At 38.1% G+C, this 17473-nt stretch overlaps 1 protein-coding gene and 1 pseudogene across 8 annotated transcripts in view; both read right to left on the reverse strand.

Moving 5' to 3' along the window:
• Window positions 1-8177, reverse strand: part of DCX (doublecortin) — a 125172-nt gene extending 116995 nt beyond the window's left edge. The window contains exons 1-2 of one of the 8 annotated variants that reach the window (XM_031660675.1): window positions 7497-8173; window positions 5554-5939 (exon numbers count right to left, since the gene is read on the reverse strand). In XM_031660675.1, the coding sequence (XP_031516535.1) occupies window positions 5554-5917 (364 nt within the window). In that variant the 5' untranslated portion in view covers window positions 5918-5939; window positions 7497-8173. Of the gene's footprint in view, window positions 1-5553; window positions 5940-6272 lie in introns of all 8 variants that reach the window. The other 7 variants (XM_017954235.3, XM_017954238.3, XM_017954237.3 and 4 more) reach the window with 7 other exon arrangements.
• An 8994-nt stretch (window positions 8178-17171) lies between these two features.
• On the reverse strand, window positions 17172-17269 carry LOC116272223 (annotated as a pseudogene).
• Between the last annotated feature and the right edge of the window lie 204 nt (window positions 17270-17473).

Here is a 17473-nt window from a genome sequence, read left to right on the forward strand (position 1 = left end):
ACCTGGATTCAAATCTCAACTAGGCACTTAAAAGCTGTGTGACCTTAGGGAAATCACTTAATCTGTCTGAGTCTCAGCTTTGCCATCTCTAAAGCAAAGATAATGCACTAGGTGACACCTGAGTCCCTTCTAGGTCCAAGAGTCCATAAGAAGGAATCTTCTTCTCTTTTCCATCTCAAACAGGCTTGAGAAAACAAAGCTGTTAGGATAATTAAATGTTAAGAAAATAGCTGCCCACCTCCAAGGACTCTCCACTTCTATGCTAGAAAGACATCAAATGCGCTTCTTTACTAGACTAAGACTTCCTTGTTCTGATTTTGCCAGCATTTTCAATGTCTGCTGCCAGCACTCAGTGCCTCCTGCACATCCTGCTGCCTGGCACTTGGAGCTGGATGAGGTGTGTCGCACCTTTACACAGCTGAGTTCCCATCCTGCCACAGCTTCCAAGGGCTATTTCCTACCAGTTGGGGGCCTAGAGGGAAAGCTGGCTTCAGAGCCAAGCAGGGTGCAAATTGGCTGGAACTAAAAACCTGCTTTAGGGTGAGGGGGTAAGGAGTGAAATCATGGAAGCACAGCTGAAAGGGCAGAAATGAAACAAGCTGTGGGCTCAAGATGATCTAATGTCTACCTCCCTTCTCTTCAAGAAGGCTCCATTTTCAAAAGCATTATATATATATTTGTATCTTCTCAGCACAAAAGCACTTCTGCCTGGGTTTTCTCCTCTTCTCCAGGATTTCCTGACTCAAGAAGGAATATATTAAATAACACTTTACTGTATTATATTAAAATATTAAATGACATTTGATTATATTATCATATCTATTAGCAATGCATCCCTCCCAGGTATCTTAAAATTCTTGTGTTTGACAATGTACTTGCTTTAGTAGTTAGAGAATAAATTAGTGAGGAGGTGGATTCATCTCATTGAAACATATGAGCTATGGTAAAATAACTGGATCATAGCCAGTGTGACTACACAGCTCAGATTTTCTAAGACTGTTCCAATTGTAAATATTCTGTCCCGTGGTCTGTGTAATAACTCTTGAACTTGTCTCAGTTTGAGTTCAGAAAAACTGGCTAGTCATAAATGATACCCCCAAAGTTGATCTGGATACTTACATACAAGAAAATGGGAAAAGAATTGGACCAGCCATAAAGGGAAAGAGAAAGATTCTTAAAAAAAAAAAAAAAAAAAAAAAAAAGACATGACAAAAGGAAAACCCAACAGTGGATTTTATTCATTGACCTCCTTGGGATACAGCTAATGAGGACCACATCCTACATGACTTCACTAAGACCCTCGGTGTACCCAAGGACTGTGGGAAAACTGACATCAATAACCTTTGATCCAAAATGCTGCCCTTGATACTTTCTGTATCTAGCAGAAAACTGCAGACTAGAGACACTAGACAAAGGAGTGCCATAGGCCAGAGTGATTATTAACCAATCATTTTAAACTTTCATGTATTTTTAGGCTAAAGATGTAATAATGTGGCCATTTGAAAACACAGTGAGTTCTATGCTCTATTATTCCTTTAAGATGTAAAAAGAAAAAAATAAAAACAGATTTCTGCATGTCTCAAAACTCCTACCACTTTAGTGAGGTGAATGGAACCATCAAGATCACCCAGTCTAATACTTCCCAAGTCTAAGTGCTCATAAAAATCATGTGAGGAGATTTGTAAAAACACAAACACTGGGTCCCTACCCCTGGGGATTCTGATTCAATAGATCTTGGGTGTGGCCCAGGAATGTAATATTTTTCTAAAGCTCTGAAAGATTTTGAAAGGCAGCCAGGTTTAGGAACCACTGATCATTACAATCCCTTACTAACATCATTGTCATAATCATTATTATTATTATTTCCATTATTAGTGTCTTTACATCATTAATAATAATAGTACCTGTAGCTATAATTTTACCTTGTCAATGTGTTTCCATATCTATTATTTAAGTTTAACTTTACAACCACCCTGATGGATAGAGAAGGCAGGTGTTACTAGTCCCATTTTACAGTTAAAAATATTACTCACAAGAGATACACAAATGTGGTGGTCTACATATACAATGAAATATTATTCTTCAACAAAAAGGAATGAAGTGCCAATACATGGACAACACAGATAAAATTTGAAAACATTATTCTAAGTGAAAGAAGCACAAAAGACCACATAGTATTTGATTCAATTTATATGAAGTGCCCAGAATAGGCAAAAGTGTGGAGACAGAAAGTAGATTAATCATTGTCTAGAGCTGGAGAGATTGAAGAAAATATTCAGTGACAACTAATTGGAATAGGGTTTCTTTTTGAGGAAATGAAAATGGTCCAAAATTATGTTATGATGATGGTTGCACCACTTGATAAATCTTCTAAAAATCATTGTACGCTTGAATGGGTAAATTTTATGTTATGCAAATTATACCTTAATACAGTTCTTTGTTTTTTTAAAGAGTTATTTTAAAAATAATTAACATGAGTCACATTAATGATAAGGACAAGTCTATGATCATGTAGCTAAACCAGCTATAAACTAGGATAATTCAAACAATAATAACTACCTTTTATTAAGCACTACTGTGTGCCAGGCAGAGTAATATGCACTTTATATCCACTGTCTTGTTTAATCGTCAAAGCCATTATTCCCACTTTACAGATGACAAACTGAGGCTTAGGGAATCTAGATGGTTTCCTCAAGGTCTTACAGGCTAGCATTGACAGATCCTGGATTTGAACCAAATCGGAGTCCAAAGACTTCTTTTTTTCATTATAATCTGCTGTTTCTAAGACTAGAACTCAATATCCTGATATTTCACGCCGGGAAGTCTAACTGAAAGCAATGTGTATGACTTTTTGATCTTTCGTTCAACCTCTTGTGAAGGGGAACAAAGTCAAAGGACTTCTGTCCTCCATTCCCAGATGGGCAGTTCTAAAATATAAAATAGGAGAGAAAAAGACACATTGTCTTCATCCTTCTCATCCCAGTGCCCTTTCCCATTTGGCTCTGTGTCAGTGAGAAAATTGATCACATTTCTTAACACTATCCCAGAGATAGCCCTGAATTTTCTTGACTGAATAGGCAGTACTCAGGACTAGAAGGGTATTGAGGTCCACTGTGCCTTGTAGTTGTAGATGACATGTGAACAAATGCAACTGAGCCCTATTCACACTTCACATAGTCCGGGAATTCACCAAGAAGTACCACTGCACCCGGGAGTGACAGATAAGAGGAGTTCAATCTAATATGACTCAAAGGGAATCAAGGCAATAGAAAGATGCAGTCTTTTCAAAATTACATTTATTGCCTACCTATGTTGAACAGAGACTATCACCAGCCCTCTCGTAATACACCAATACACACACACACACACACACACACACACACACACACACATATCTTGGGAGAAAAATCAATAGTAAAAAATGGATTTGGGGGAAAATTTTGTGCATATCACCTCTCTTATATCAAACACAGGAATATTCTAATACTTGGTCTGAATACAATGTCAGTTGGTTCAGTACTCTTTCCTAATGTCTATTGTGGTCTTTAGAATATCACAGTCCATGGACATGAGGACATATTGGGTGATACAGGGTGCTTTGTCTGTGAAAGTTTTTATGGAGAAATCCCTGAAATTTGACTGAGATGTGGATTTTACAGTGACAAAAGACAGACACCCTAACAATTACTCTGTTGGACAGCTCCCTCGACCTAGCTTCAAACCCTTCGAGTTTGCCGAGGTTGCCGTGACTCTCCTTTATTTTAAGACAAGCACTAGGATGGTCAATCCTTTGATGGTCAGGAAGGGCCTAGGATTAACCTCTGCCTGCCCGTTGAGCACATGATGAAATAATCTAAGCTTCCTGCACATTGCTTTTCAAGGTCATCTACGTAGAAAAATCTCGGCCGGGCATGGTGGCTCACGCCTGTAATCTCAGCACTTTGGGAGGCCAAGGCGAGTGGATCCTGAGGTCAGGAGTTCGAGGCCAGCCTGACCAACATGGAGAAACCCCATCTCTACTAAAAATACAAAATTAGCCAGGCATGGTGGCACATGCCTGTAATCTCAGCTTCTCGGGAGGCTGAGGCAGGAGAATTGCTTGAACCCGGGAGGCAGAGGTTGTGGTGAACCGAGATCATGCCATTGCACTCTAACCTGGGCAACAAGAGCGAAACTCTGTCAAAGAAAGAAAGGAAGAAAGAAAGAAAGAGAGAAAGAAACTCGAATTTGAACCCTGAGACTGAGATGCAGCAACCATATGGATGCTGTCTCTTATAAGTAACTAGTCCCAATCACTTTGCCTGACTACTTGGGCAACAGCAGCTATTTGAGAGAAGTAGGATCTTGTACAAAGGAAACCCTCATTCTCCTTTGTCTGGGAACATAAGAAACTTAGAAGCAGTGAAGCAGAGGCAGGTTTTTCCCACATCAAATCCTTTAAGGTGCTATTTCTCCTTCCTTGATAGTTATTTCATAATTTGGTTACTCTAGAGATCTGCCTGCTTTAAACTCACCTTTGCTCAGGGAAAGAAAGGAGTGAGGAGAGTGGGCTGGATAATGGGGAAGGGGCTTGAGGAAGAACACATTAATTATCACCACTCCTTCAGGCTGTTCTTTAAAGCACTGTATTAGGTCAAATTGATCACATGTGTTACATCCACCAATTTAAAAATAGGGAAGCATCCTCAGTATAATTGATTTGATAATATAGAACGTTAAAAAATGTGACCCAAGATCTATTTTCTAAATGACCATGAAGAAGACTCTATGGCTGGGTAAGTTCCGGTAAGAGGTGGGATTTTCCCTATTTTGAGGTGGGTACACAGGTTGTTGGGATTTTTGGCAATCTACGTAGAAAATTTAGTTGCCATACAAAAATCTAGAGAAGTTATAAGGGGATTTAGGTATAGTGAGTCAATTCCTATTCTAATAGGAATGGTCTTTATTAAAATACCAGACATACCTACAGCTTTCTTTGGTATTTCTCCCAATGACCTCAGCCTTAGGGACACACCCTAAAGTAGGCTTTTTAGAAGCAACAGCTGAGCAGCAACCACTTACCTAAAAGAATAATCCTCTGTGAATATGTCCAGGAAATTCTGCTCTTAAGGTGCTTATTTCCAATGAGTTGCAATTCACAAATAATTTCTCAGCAGTTCAAAGAAAATTTGGGCATAATATTTTCTCTGTTAACCCAACCAAATGTCCTTCCTTGTTATACCCGTAATGATTTCATGTTCTGCCTCAATAGTGCTACTCAGAGTTAATTACGAACAAAATCTAGAGTAAATGCTACAATTAAGATTTTCCTTTTTATACCCTGGCAGATAAGCACAATGCATGATCACCACCACTCACACTTCAACCTCAGCAGAGACTGAAGGGTGATTACTAATGGCTCTGTTGATGTCTATAGCATTAGAAATTTGAGCATCAATCAACCCGGTGTTTTGAAAAATACACTGCCTAACTTTTTTCAAAGCAACCCAAGAATGTAACCATAATCAATGATGCCACCTCCCACCAAGGGCCACCACCCACTATTTAAATTACCTTCCTCCAGTTCATCCATGCTTCCGATCTTCCTGGATCCATCAATGGTGTAAATGTAACGCACTCCCTGAGGCAGGTTGATGTTGTCAGACAGAGATCGTGTCAGGTCAGCCAGCAAGGCGTCAAAGCTGCGAAAACGGTCAGAGGACACAGCGTACACAATCCCCTTGAAGTAGCGGTCCCCATTGCGGTAGAAACGTACCTTCTTGGCTTTCTTCTCATTACTCAGTGCCTGCAAGGTTCTGGTTCGGTAGAAGCTACAGTGGGCGCTGTGAGTGGGGCTAGGCAACCCATTCATCCGGGAGCCTCGCATGTTCCTGGATGTCTTATCTCTTTCGTCAAAGTGTCCAAAATCAAGTTCCATATTTTGGTGGAACCTCAGAGACCTGAGCGTTGGAGAAAGGGATGGGGGTGAAGAGAGGGAAAAACAAAAAGGGACGAGGAGAGGGAAAAAAGAAGGGATTTCAAATATTAGCCAGATCCAGATCTGCAATCTGCTGCTTGTGAAAAGAACTGGTTGAAAAAAGCCTGTGACCCATCTGCTGCTTGCCCCTGACCTGCAGGAATATTGATCTTAATAGAGAAGAAGGAGGGGCTGGGCGGGGGTGCTGGTGGTTGTGGGGGTTGGGAGCAAGAGATAGAGAGGGAGGCACTCTTGGCACTGTTCCAGAGAGAGGAGAGGGGGAGATTTTGAAATAGCTGAAAATCCTGAGACTTACTGACAGTGGCTCCTATCAAATTGTAACTTCGGGCTAAATACATTAAAACTGGCATCTGTTTCCTCACACATGCCCACATGACTAACAGTTGTAAATGAATCCATAGCCTGACAAAATTCCCCTTGAAGAGAACAGAAGGAGCTAGCCAAGGTTAGCATCTCCAGCTTAGGAAGCAGTCTTTGCATTTCAGTACAATGACTATGAAGGGGGAGTGTTTTCATTTTATTCCAAGCCCTCTTTCCTACTCTAATGTGTGCATCCCATCCCCCCAGAATAAACTAAGATTCTCCTTTAAAGGGACAGCCTCCAGGGAACAGCCAGTGTCTTTGTGCTATTCATCAAACCCTTTCCCCACCAAGCTGGTGCAGCTATCCGACATTCATAAGAAATAAGCTAGGGGGAAAAAAGGATTAGAAAAATAAGTTATTTAACAAGTTATTAGCTCTGTCTTCCCCCGGTATCATTTGTTCACAAAATCCTTTTTTATTTTTTTTTCCCCAGTTGCTCCACCCCCTCCCCACCGATGCAGCAACACCTCTTAATGGAATAATTTAATTGTTGAAAGATTCACAAATGAGTCTCCGAACAGCATATGGGACCTTTAGAAGGAAGCACACCTTTCATTGTTCTGGGTCTCTACCCTAATTGAAGTGACATTTTACCCTCACAGAAGGCAATTCACCCCAAACTTGTATGTTGTCCAGGTGCATTAGCTGAGGAAAAGATGGTCATTTGTCAGGTTTTGCTTTTCTCCCTTCTGTTGAACCCCCTCCCCCACCAAGAACCCCAAACAATCAAAACATGAAACCCAATACAACTGAAGCCCCAAATGCTAGCAAATGTAGTGACATCCTAAGAGCCAAACTATTAACATGCATCTCACAGATGGAGATAAAAGGACTCACAAAGCAAGCAGGGCTCAGCTGCTACACACTGCCACATCAATATATTTGCAAGGGACCAGGAGGACAGGAAATAAGAAAGACTGATGCCCAATGGGTTTGCCAGGCTGAATTCCCCCTTTTTTCCAATGTCACCATGACCTATGCTGAGCTCAGCATTGTCTCTGTCAGACAACCTGCAGTGGTAAGAGACCCCACCTCCTCAAGGCAAGTAGCAAACATTTCCCCAGGCGTGCCAGTAAGGCTTTGCTTTGCTTTAGGATCAGAGGTAGTATTATTCTAAATTAACATCACAATGAAAACAAAGGAACGTCAAACTCACTTTTCCAAAGGAAACTCCCAGGTAGAAGCTTAGGGAAAAAATCGGATAGAATAAGGCAAAAAAGGAGAAGAGGAGACAGAGAGACAGAGAGAGCAGGCTTTGCCTTGTGCTTTTCCCGTTTGACATCTGTTACATTCTGCTTGAAAATCACTTAAAAGCCCCACTCACCGGTTTTCTGCTGGTTGGGTGGAGATGCTGAGAGAAAGAAAACCAATCTCTCTATGCCTTTGTTGTCTGAGCTCCAAGCAAGAAATTCCTGCCAGGGTGGATAGATGCCTTCTAGGTCCTAGTGCCTTGTCTAGCTTCTCCCATGTAACTCAGGCTTAGTGAATCCCCCCAACCTCCTATGATTAATTACATGCTTTTAAAAAAATTCACAGGCTGCATTAACAGCTAAAAAGGTTTCATTTATAACCAACAGGAAATTGCAGGGTAGCAAAAAGATTGCGCAGACAAAATCAGAATGCTCTAATGAGCAATGTGCTAGCCCTTTCTTTTAGAAAACTGGCAATTTCACTTGGCCAAGCCTTGGCCTAATCTGCCTGGGGGCCAGACTCAGACAGCCAATCCAGGCTTAGAAATTGTAGCTCTCTTCTTTTTACCCTCTTGAGTGGAAAAAAATAAATAAATAAAATCTGCAGATTCTTTAAGGCAGTTTAGCTCAAGTGTCCAACAACTGCCTTTTTGGTCTTTTTTTTTTTTTTTTAAATGAAGTCAACAAAGCAGACTAAGAGGAAGTAGGATAGGAACAAAACAAGGAAAAATAATTCTAGAATATTATGGAAGATAGAAGTAAAAACGACACCCCAAACCTTTTAGCCTATTGTAAGAATTTGGTTAATGAAAGGTTAATGTGGCATTTACCTTTGACAGTTTGGAAGTTCAAACCCAACCCAAAGACCTTTCTATGTGAAGTAAATCTGATGGCTACAAAATAAATATTAACAGATTTCTCCTCAAACTGCTTATTTGTCACTAACTGATTGCTTTATATAAAATACGTTACAAAAATCTCAAGGAAGCATCCAAATTGAACTAATTAGATCAGGCCGAACTATAAAACAAAAGAGAAAGGTGAGAGGTTGAATGGGGTAGGGAGATGCTACTATCTTCACAATTGAGGCTACATGCATCAATATGTAGCAGCCTTGAACTATCATGGTTCTATTTTTGCTTGGTTTCCAGGAAACTCAGAGCTAATACCATGCTCAGTAATTATTTTATATCTGATTCCTAGTATAATTAACACTTCCTTTTATATAGTGTTGTTGATCTTTTGTATTTAAGCACTTTCTTTGCATGTGTTTTATTGTAAGCTGCAGTCAAGTAGGATAAAAAATATGATTGTCTTTCTTCTGTGAAAGGTGTTGACTCAGCAAAGCCTGGAGCTGTCTGTTAGTTGAGTGGACAGCCTCAAATGTGCAACCTACCTAGTTAAGTCCCCCCAACAACTTGCTGCTGATTTCTTGGTTACCATACAAGTATCTCAGGGGAATGCATGTCTCTGCCCTGTTTTCCTCCATGTGTCGTTACCTTACCTTACCTTGTGGCAACGTCATGAAAAATCAACATTATTCAGGCTAGAGGCAAAGAAAAATCAAGGAATAAGGACAGGAAAATGTGGAAATTCCAACAAGGTTAATGTCTTAAAAATTCTTTCCTGCACATCATAAGCATTCAGTAAATATGTAGCAATTAATTTTGCATCAGAACTCAAAATCATTTTATTTCTGGTGAAGATACAACAATGGATGGGATAATAAAACTTAAACACGAACCATTTGAAATGTATTTTAGAGGAAATTGCCTCATAATACAGGCTTTGCAATGCTACTGTGGAAGCTGAAAAATGTCTTTATGAGACAGCCTTGGATAAATGACTTTGTTTGCTTTATATATACCAGAGAGCAGAGGGAGAGGCAGGATCAATATTACCTTGTTTGAGATATGTGGGCATTAAGAGGTGTTCCTTAAAAACAGGAAAAAAAATTCTGTGGGCAAAAATGTTTGAAAAGTGATGTGCTAAACAAAGATAGTTTTGCTTATCATAAAACTTGTCAGGGCCCTTAATATAAACTATAAAATGTGTCTCAAAAAGAAAACAACTTGGTATACAGGGCTTCCACTTATTTTTTAAAGCTCAGAACATTTTGGTTGCCCCAGAACATGCACTAATGTTCTGCAGGGATAAAAAAAACTTTTGCAAAAATTGGACTAGATCATCTCACAAAGATATTTCTTCTCAAAGAACTCTCAGCTACTTACCAAGACCTTCTTTCTCACTTCTTCAGAGGAAACAGGCCACTGGCAAAAGAGAAGGTCTCGGATGTGAGTCCAGGGGAAAAGTACATCTTTAAATATGGAAGTCAACTTTGAAAGTCAAGGGAAAGTCACGGTTGAGGGCTCAATGGAGCGAAATGATTTAAGAAAAAGAATAGCAACTCCATGTTGGAAATATAGCAATAAGACCTTTTGATTACTTACCATGTGCCCTGTACCACAGGCAAGACACTGAAGGAAACATCCATCACTGCCCCTGAGGGGCTTGATGACTCATTGAAGAAAAGAGATAGCACAAGACTAAGCATCTTGCAAAAATCATGAAGAAAGGCTTAGATCTTTCTTGATATCCTGCAGTCTGGGTTAATCAAACTCAGCTTAAAGAGCAGGGTCGAGAAATCTCTCTTCCATCTCTCTCTCTCTCTCTCTCTCTCTCTCTCTCACACACACACACACACACACACACACACACACACACAAAATACCAAAAAATTATTAGTTTATGTTACCAATCAGAAGCACAAAGAGTAGGATACAGTGTGGGACAGAGTAAGCAAACAGGAAGTGAGGTTGGAACATATTACAAGATTGTTTATGCATAGGGCCTTTATTGAGAAGATCATAAAACTATCAAAGAACATAACAGAAGCTGTTAATAAATGTAAAGTCAGACCAGGCTCATGGATAACAAGATGCAATGATGTAAGATAACAGTCCTCCCCAAAGTAATCTATACATATGAAGAAATTACAATAAAAGCCCTAACAAGAATTTTTGTGAAACTCAAAAAATTACTTCAAAATTTTTGTGGAAGAATATAAAACTCTAAGAGTAGCCAAGATCATTGTAGAAAAGAGAAATCAGAAGCCAATATCTGCCCCACAAAAAATTTGTTATAAAGCTATAGTAATGAAGATAGTGTGATGTTGGCCTATAGGACAGAAAAAGATTAATTAAAACAGATATCAGCATAAACAGGAACTTGCTATATCATAAGGTAATGCTGAAAGCATGGACTCTAGAGCCAGGCTGCCTAGGTTCAAATTCTGATTCTACTAATTATTAGCTAGGGACCTTGGGTGAGGTACTTAACCCTCTGTACTTCACTTCACCCGTCTGTCACACGAAGGTGATGATAATAACAGTAGCATTCTCAGTTGTTACAAGGATTAAATGAGCAAATATATGTATAGTGCTTAGAACAGACTCTGGCATATAGTATGTATAAGTATTAACTTTTATTATCCCCCGAATATTCATATGCCAACTACCTCACTTCTTTCAAGTCTTCACCCAAAGGTTGACTTCTCAACAAGGCCTACCTAGACTACCTGATTTAAAGTTACAACCTTCCCTCTCAACCTAACAGTTCAAAAATTTTTACTCTCTTTATTTTTCCATAACATTTATCATCTCCAACATACTATATAATATACTTATTAATTACATATTTCCTCAAGGTATAATATAAGCTTCAACAGGGTAGAAATATTCTAACAGCTTTAATGGTATATGTAATTCACATTACTAATAGGACTACTTTTGTCTATATTTTTAATATTGCATTTTAAGTGCCTAGAACAATATTTAACACACAATAGGTTTGGGTATTTGTTGAACTGTATAAAGTAAGGAACTCATAGAGTATTCAATAGATAGCATTAAGTCAATTAACTTTCATATTAAAAAAAACAAATTAGATACTCCCCTCACACTATACATAAAAATAATCTCCAGATGTTTTAAAGACCTGAATAAATAACAAAACTTTAAAATTATTAGAATGAAGCAAAAAAGGTTTCCTTTAAATCCTTATGGTAGAAAAGAATTTAAGACACAGAAAGCAGAGATCTTATATGAAAATATTGATAAATTGATTTCATAAAAATTTACAGTTTCTAAAGGTAAAAGACAGCATTTAAACATTAAAAAATAAATAATAGACTGAGAAAGATATTTGAAACTTAGATATCTGACAGAAAGTTAGTGTCCTGATATCTATATATGACACATAGATGTTGATATAGTTTGGATTTTTGTCTCTGTCCAGTCTCATGTTGAATTGTAATCCCCAATGCTGGACCTGGTGGGAGGTATTTGGATCATGGGGTTGGATCCCCCATGACTTGGTGCTGTCTTCCTGATAGTAAGTTCTCCAGAGATTTGATCATTTAAAAGTGTGTGGCACCTCCCCTCCAACACACTCATGCATGCATGTTCTCTCTCACACGCTCGCTCTCTTATTCTCTCGCTCTCTTGTTCTCTCGCTCTTGCTCCGGCTTTTGCCATGTGAAGTGCCTGCTCCCACTTTGCCTTTTGCCATGACGATAAGCTTCCTGAGGCCTCCCCAGAAGCTAACGTTGGAGCTTTGCTTCCTGTACAGCCTACAAAACCATGAGCTAATTAAACCTCTTTTCTTTATAAATTATCCAGTCTTGGGAATTTCTTTATAGAAATGCAAGAATGGCTGAATACAGCTATATATAAAAATATATATGTAAAATTGTAGGTATCACGTATATGTGTGTGTGTGTGTGTTTGTGTGTATAGCACTATGAGCAGTAGTCCAAACAATTTCATATGAAGTCATCCTAGCTATTGTCCTCCTATCAGTCCTATTGATAAGTGGTTCACTGAACTCAGATCATGTAGGACTTTAATTGTTGAACAAACAAACCCTTAATAGCAGCTATACCATTAGGATGCCCTGATCCAACATAGAGGATATGTTTACCTCACCAAATAAACACAGCTCTTAGAACCTCATGTACAGTTACCAATCGGACATTTTCTCTATCCCAATAACCATAAAACAGAAAACAAGTAGCTTTCATCTGTTTACCCTTAGTATATATCCTAAGTATACCCTCTGACATCAGTACATGCTTATTGTCTTATTTCAGCAGTTCACCAGCTTTCTGGATCTCTAGCTTAATCTAGGCACCTTGATCATCATACCATCCCAATGGACATAATACTGATCGAACCTGTAGGGTTCATGTTATCCAACAGATCCAGTGGTGCTCAAAAATATCTATAGCAGCTCAGGTTGTTATATAGAGATGGTGGCAAGTCCTAATAGAATAATTTGTGTAACCCCCTCCCCATCCCTCAAAGGTTTTGAAGAAAAGCCTCTTATATTGTAAAGTAGCTCTTGATTTTCTTGTGTGTTCTAGGCAAGAATTTAATGCCTGACCATGGGAAACAGAATGACCCTGGAACCCAAGCTTCCCATCGTATATGGGTTTTATTTGATCTGCCAGCACATAAAGTTGAACATGCACAGCAGCATTTCCTTTCCAAATAGAACTGATATATAAAATCAGGACTTCGCATGTCTTAAAATTTTTTGAGAAAGTAGACATTTTATCTGCAGATGTCCTTGCCCAGCTACATCAGAGCTTGGTTAATATGGCTGACGAATAAAACGTCCATGATGATAAGGGTGGAAGATACATATAGCTAAACAATATGAGGTTCCTCTTATCAAAAAACTAGTCTGGCTCCAGCCCTGCTGAGTGCCCAGTCTGCCTCTAGCAGAGACCACTGCTGAACTGCTAATTTGGAACCATAACCCAGTATAACCATATGCCTACCTGGTAACAGTATAATTACAACTGTCATTTGGGAGGCAGATGTTTGCCCTCAATGGAATAGGCAACTATTTTTTATACACGCTCACATTGGCTATCCACAAGGCTTCTGCCATACCACCATCCATGGATTTACTATCTTATTCATCATCACAGTATCTTTGCAACATTCGTTCTAATTAAATAATTCATTTGTCAGCCAAAAAAGAGAGACAGTAGCCTCATATTCATGGGTTTCACAGGTCTTACCATGGATGCCATCTCTCAGAAGCAGCTAGCCTTATTGAATGGTGCATTACCTAACACTGAATCAGTTTATGGCCTTAACTGGGAGGCTACACCTTGTGAAGTTGAAGTACTGTTCTATGGATATAGTTGTGCTCTGAACTAGCTACCTATATTTCTCTTACAGCCAGGCTATCAAAGAATGGAAATAGAGATGGTATCAATCATTATTATACCTAATGACCCACTCACAAAAAGTTGCTTCACTCCCTGCAACTTTGGACTTGGTGTGGTTTTGGTTTTTAATTCCAAAGGGAATGGTATTTCCATCACTTGAAAGTTAGAGCAATCCAATACCGGCAAACTATCAAAGGCTCAGTTTTTCTTGAAATAAAAATTGGGATGATGCTACAGGGTAAATAAACAAACAAACAAAAAACCCAAACAGACAAACAAAATAAAAACAAAAATCCCTAGCAAATATGGAGTATGTAGTGGAGAAAGAAAGTTATAAATGCCACAACAACCATATGAACAAATTAACTCAAAATGAGTCAAAGGCCTAAATGTAAGAACTAAAAACTAAAACTCTTAGAAGAAAACAGGGGTATAAATCTTTGTAACTGACCTTGGATTAGGCAATGGTATCTTTAGATATAATACCTAAAGCACAAACAACTAAAGAAAATATGAATTGGATTTTATCAAAATTTAAAGCTTTTGAGTATCAAAGGATACCATGAATAAATGAAGAAGACAACATATGTAATAGAAGAAAATATTGGCAAATTATATATTTAATAAAGGACTTCTCTCCAGAATGTAAAAGAGCTCTTGCAACTCAACAATAAAATGACAAACAACCCATTTTGAAAATGGGCAAAGGATTTGAATAGATATTTCTCTAAAGATGATATACAAGTGGCCATTAAGCACATGAAAAGATGCTCAATTCCATTAACCATCAGGGTAATGCAAATCAAAACCATAGTCAGACATTATTTCTCAGCTACCAGGATGACGAATTAAAAAAAAAATATATAGCGGGTCACGGTGGCTCAATACCTGTAATCCACTTTGGGAGGCGAGGCAGGTGGATCACGAGGTCAGGAGATGAGACCATCCCTGGCTAACAGGTGAAACCCGTCTCTACTAAAAATACAAAAACTAGCAGGCGGTGGTGAGGGGCGCCTGTAGTCCCAGCTACCGGGGAGGCTGAGAGCAGGAATAGGCGTGAACCCAGGAGGAGCTTGCAGTGAGCTGAGATCACAGCCACTGCACTCCAGCCTGGGTGACAGAGCAAGACTCGATCTCAAAAAAATATATATATATATATATATATATATATATATATATATATATATATATATATATAAGACAATAACAAGCATTGAAGGGATGTGCAGGAGTGAACCCTGATTACTAGTGACAATATAAATTAACACAGCCACTTTGAAAAATGTTTTGGCAGTTTCTCAAAAAATTAAACACAGAGTTACAACATAACTCAGCAATTCTACATTTAATTCTGCATAATCAAGAGAAACACAAACATCTGTCCACATAAAAATTGTACTTAAATGTTCATAGCAGCATTATGCATAATAGCCAAAAAGTAGAAACAACTGTCCATCAACTGATGAACAGATAAACAAATTATGGTGTATCCATACAATGAAATACTACTTAGCCATAAAAAGGAATAAACTACTGGTACATACTACAATGTGGATGAGCCTTGAAAACATTATGCTAAGTGAATGAAGCCAGGCACAAAAGGCCGCACATTATATGACTCTATTTATATGAAATGTCCAAAACAGGCAAATCTAAAGAGACAAAAAGTACATTAGTGGTTGCCTTGGACTGGTGGTAGGGAGAAAGAAGTGACTGCTAATGGGTATGGGTTTTTCGGGGGTTGTTTGTTGGAATGTTCTGCAATTATATAGTAGTTAGAGATGGCTGCACAACCTTATAAATATACTCAAACCCACTAAATTGTGCATTTTAAAGGAGCAAATTTTATGGTGTGTGAATTGTATCTCAATAGAAAAACTATAAAAATTTATACATAAATGTTTGGAGCAATTCTATTCATAATCTGCAAAAAAGTAAAAACAATCTAAGTATCCTTCAACCGCTCAAATAAATGGGTAAACACTCTGAGCTACATCCACACAATAAATTGCTACTCAGCAATAACATCAATGAACTACTGGTAAACACAACAACTTGGATAACTCTCAAATTCTTATGCTAAGTAAAAGATGTCAGTCTCAATAGACTGCATAGTGTAGGATACCATTAATATGGCATTCTAGAAAGACAAAAAATAGAGACAAAGAACATAGCAGTGTGTGCCAGGGGTTAGGTGTGGGGTGAAGGTGTGACTACAAAAGGATAGCACAAAGGAGATTTGAGGGGTGACAAAAGTGTATTTGATTCCAATTGTGGTTCACACAAATTCTAATTGTGTTGTTAACACAAATTTGTACATATGTTAACATTCACCCAACTATACACCAAAAAGTCAATTTTATTGCACGTTAATTTAAAAATGAGGTGTTTAAATATGGCAAATTTTTATGATTGGGTAAAACTCAGTGGTAGGTATATGGGTGGTCCATCTAGTTTTCTCTGTACATTTTTTTATTTTTTATTTTTAAATAATTATAGATTTACAAAAGGTGGAAAAATAGTACAGAAGCCCATGTACCCTTCAGTCAATTTCCCCCAATGGTTGCAAATTAGTAAACTGTAGTACAATATCAAAATCAGGAGTTTGATATTGGCAAAATATATTTAATTCTATGTCATTTTATTTTGTGTATATATTAAGTGGAGCTGCTACCACAATCAAAATATAGAACTATACCATCACCACAAGGATTGCTATTGCTACCTCTTATTAGTCACACCCAATACTCTATCCCTTCATCATTGCTAACTCCTGGACACCACTAATCTGTTTTCCAGCTCTGTAACTTTATCATTTTGAGAAAGCTATGTAAATGAAGTCATACAATATGTAACCTCTTGAGATTAGCTTTTTCTCACTCACCATAATGTTCTTGAGACAAATCCCAGTTGTTACATGTATCATAAATGTATACCTTTTTATTGTTGAATAGTATTTAATGGTAAGGATATACCACTATTTGTTTACACACTCACCTATTGAGGGACATTTTGGTTGTTTTCAGTTTTGGGCCACTACAAATAAAGCTATGTGAACAATCGTATGCAAGTTTCTGTGCAACTATAAGTTTTCACTTCTCTGGAAATGAAAAGCCTAAGATTGCAATTACTGGGTCATACGGTAATTGCAATATATAGTTTTATAAGAAACTGACAAACTGTTTTCCAGAGTGGCTGTGAGATTTTACATTCCCACCAGAAATGTATGAGAGATTCAGTTTCTCTGCCTCCTCACTAGCATCACCTGTCATTTTTTTCTTTATCCATTCTAATAGATGTGCAGTAATATCTTTTTGTGATTTAAGTTTGCATTTTTCTAATGTCTAATTATGTTGAACATATTTTCATGTGCTTATTTGTTAATTATATATTTTCTTTGATGAAATGACTCTGTCCCTTTTACCCATTTTCTGGTGCAGGGGCCATGCTAATCCTGTCCGTATCGTTCCAATTTTAGTATATGTGCTGCCGAAGCAAGCAGACCTTTTACCCATTTTCTAATAGGACTGTTTATTTTTTCTGATTTTGAGTTTTGAGAATTCACTATATATTTTTCATATCAGTCCTTTGTCAGATATGTTGTTTGCAAACAGGTTCTCTCAGTCTATAGCCTATTTTTTCATCCTCTTCACATGGTCTTTCACAGAGGAGAAGCTGTTAATTTATTCATTTCTTTCCTTT

This window comes from Papio anubis, chromosome X, assembly GCF_008728515.1.
Source record: "Papio anubis isolate 15944 chromosome X, Panubis1.0, whole genome shotgun sequence".
Lineage (NCBI taxonomy): Eukaryota > Metazoa > Chordata > Mammalia > Primates > Cercopithecidae > Papio > Papio anubis.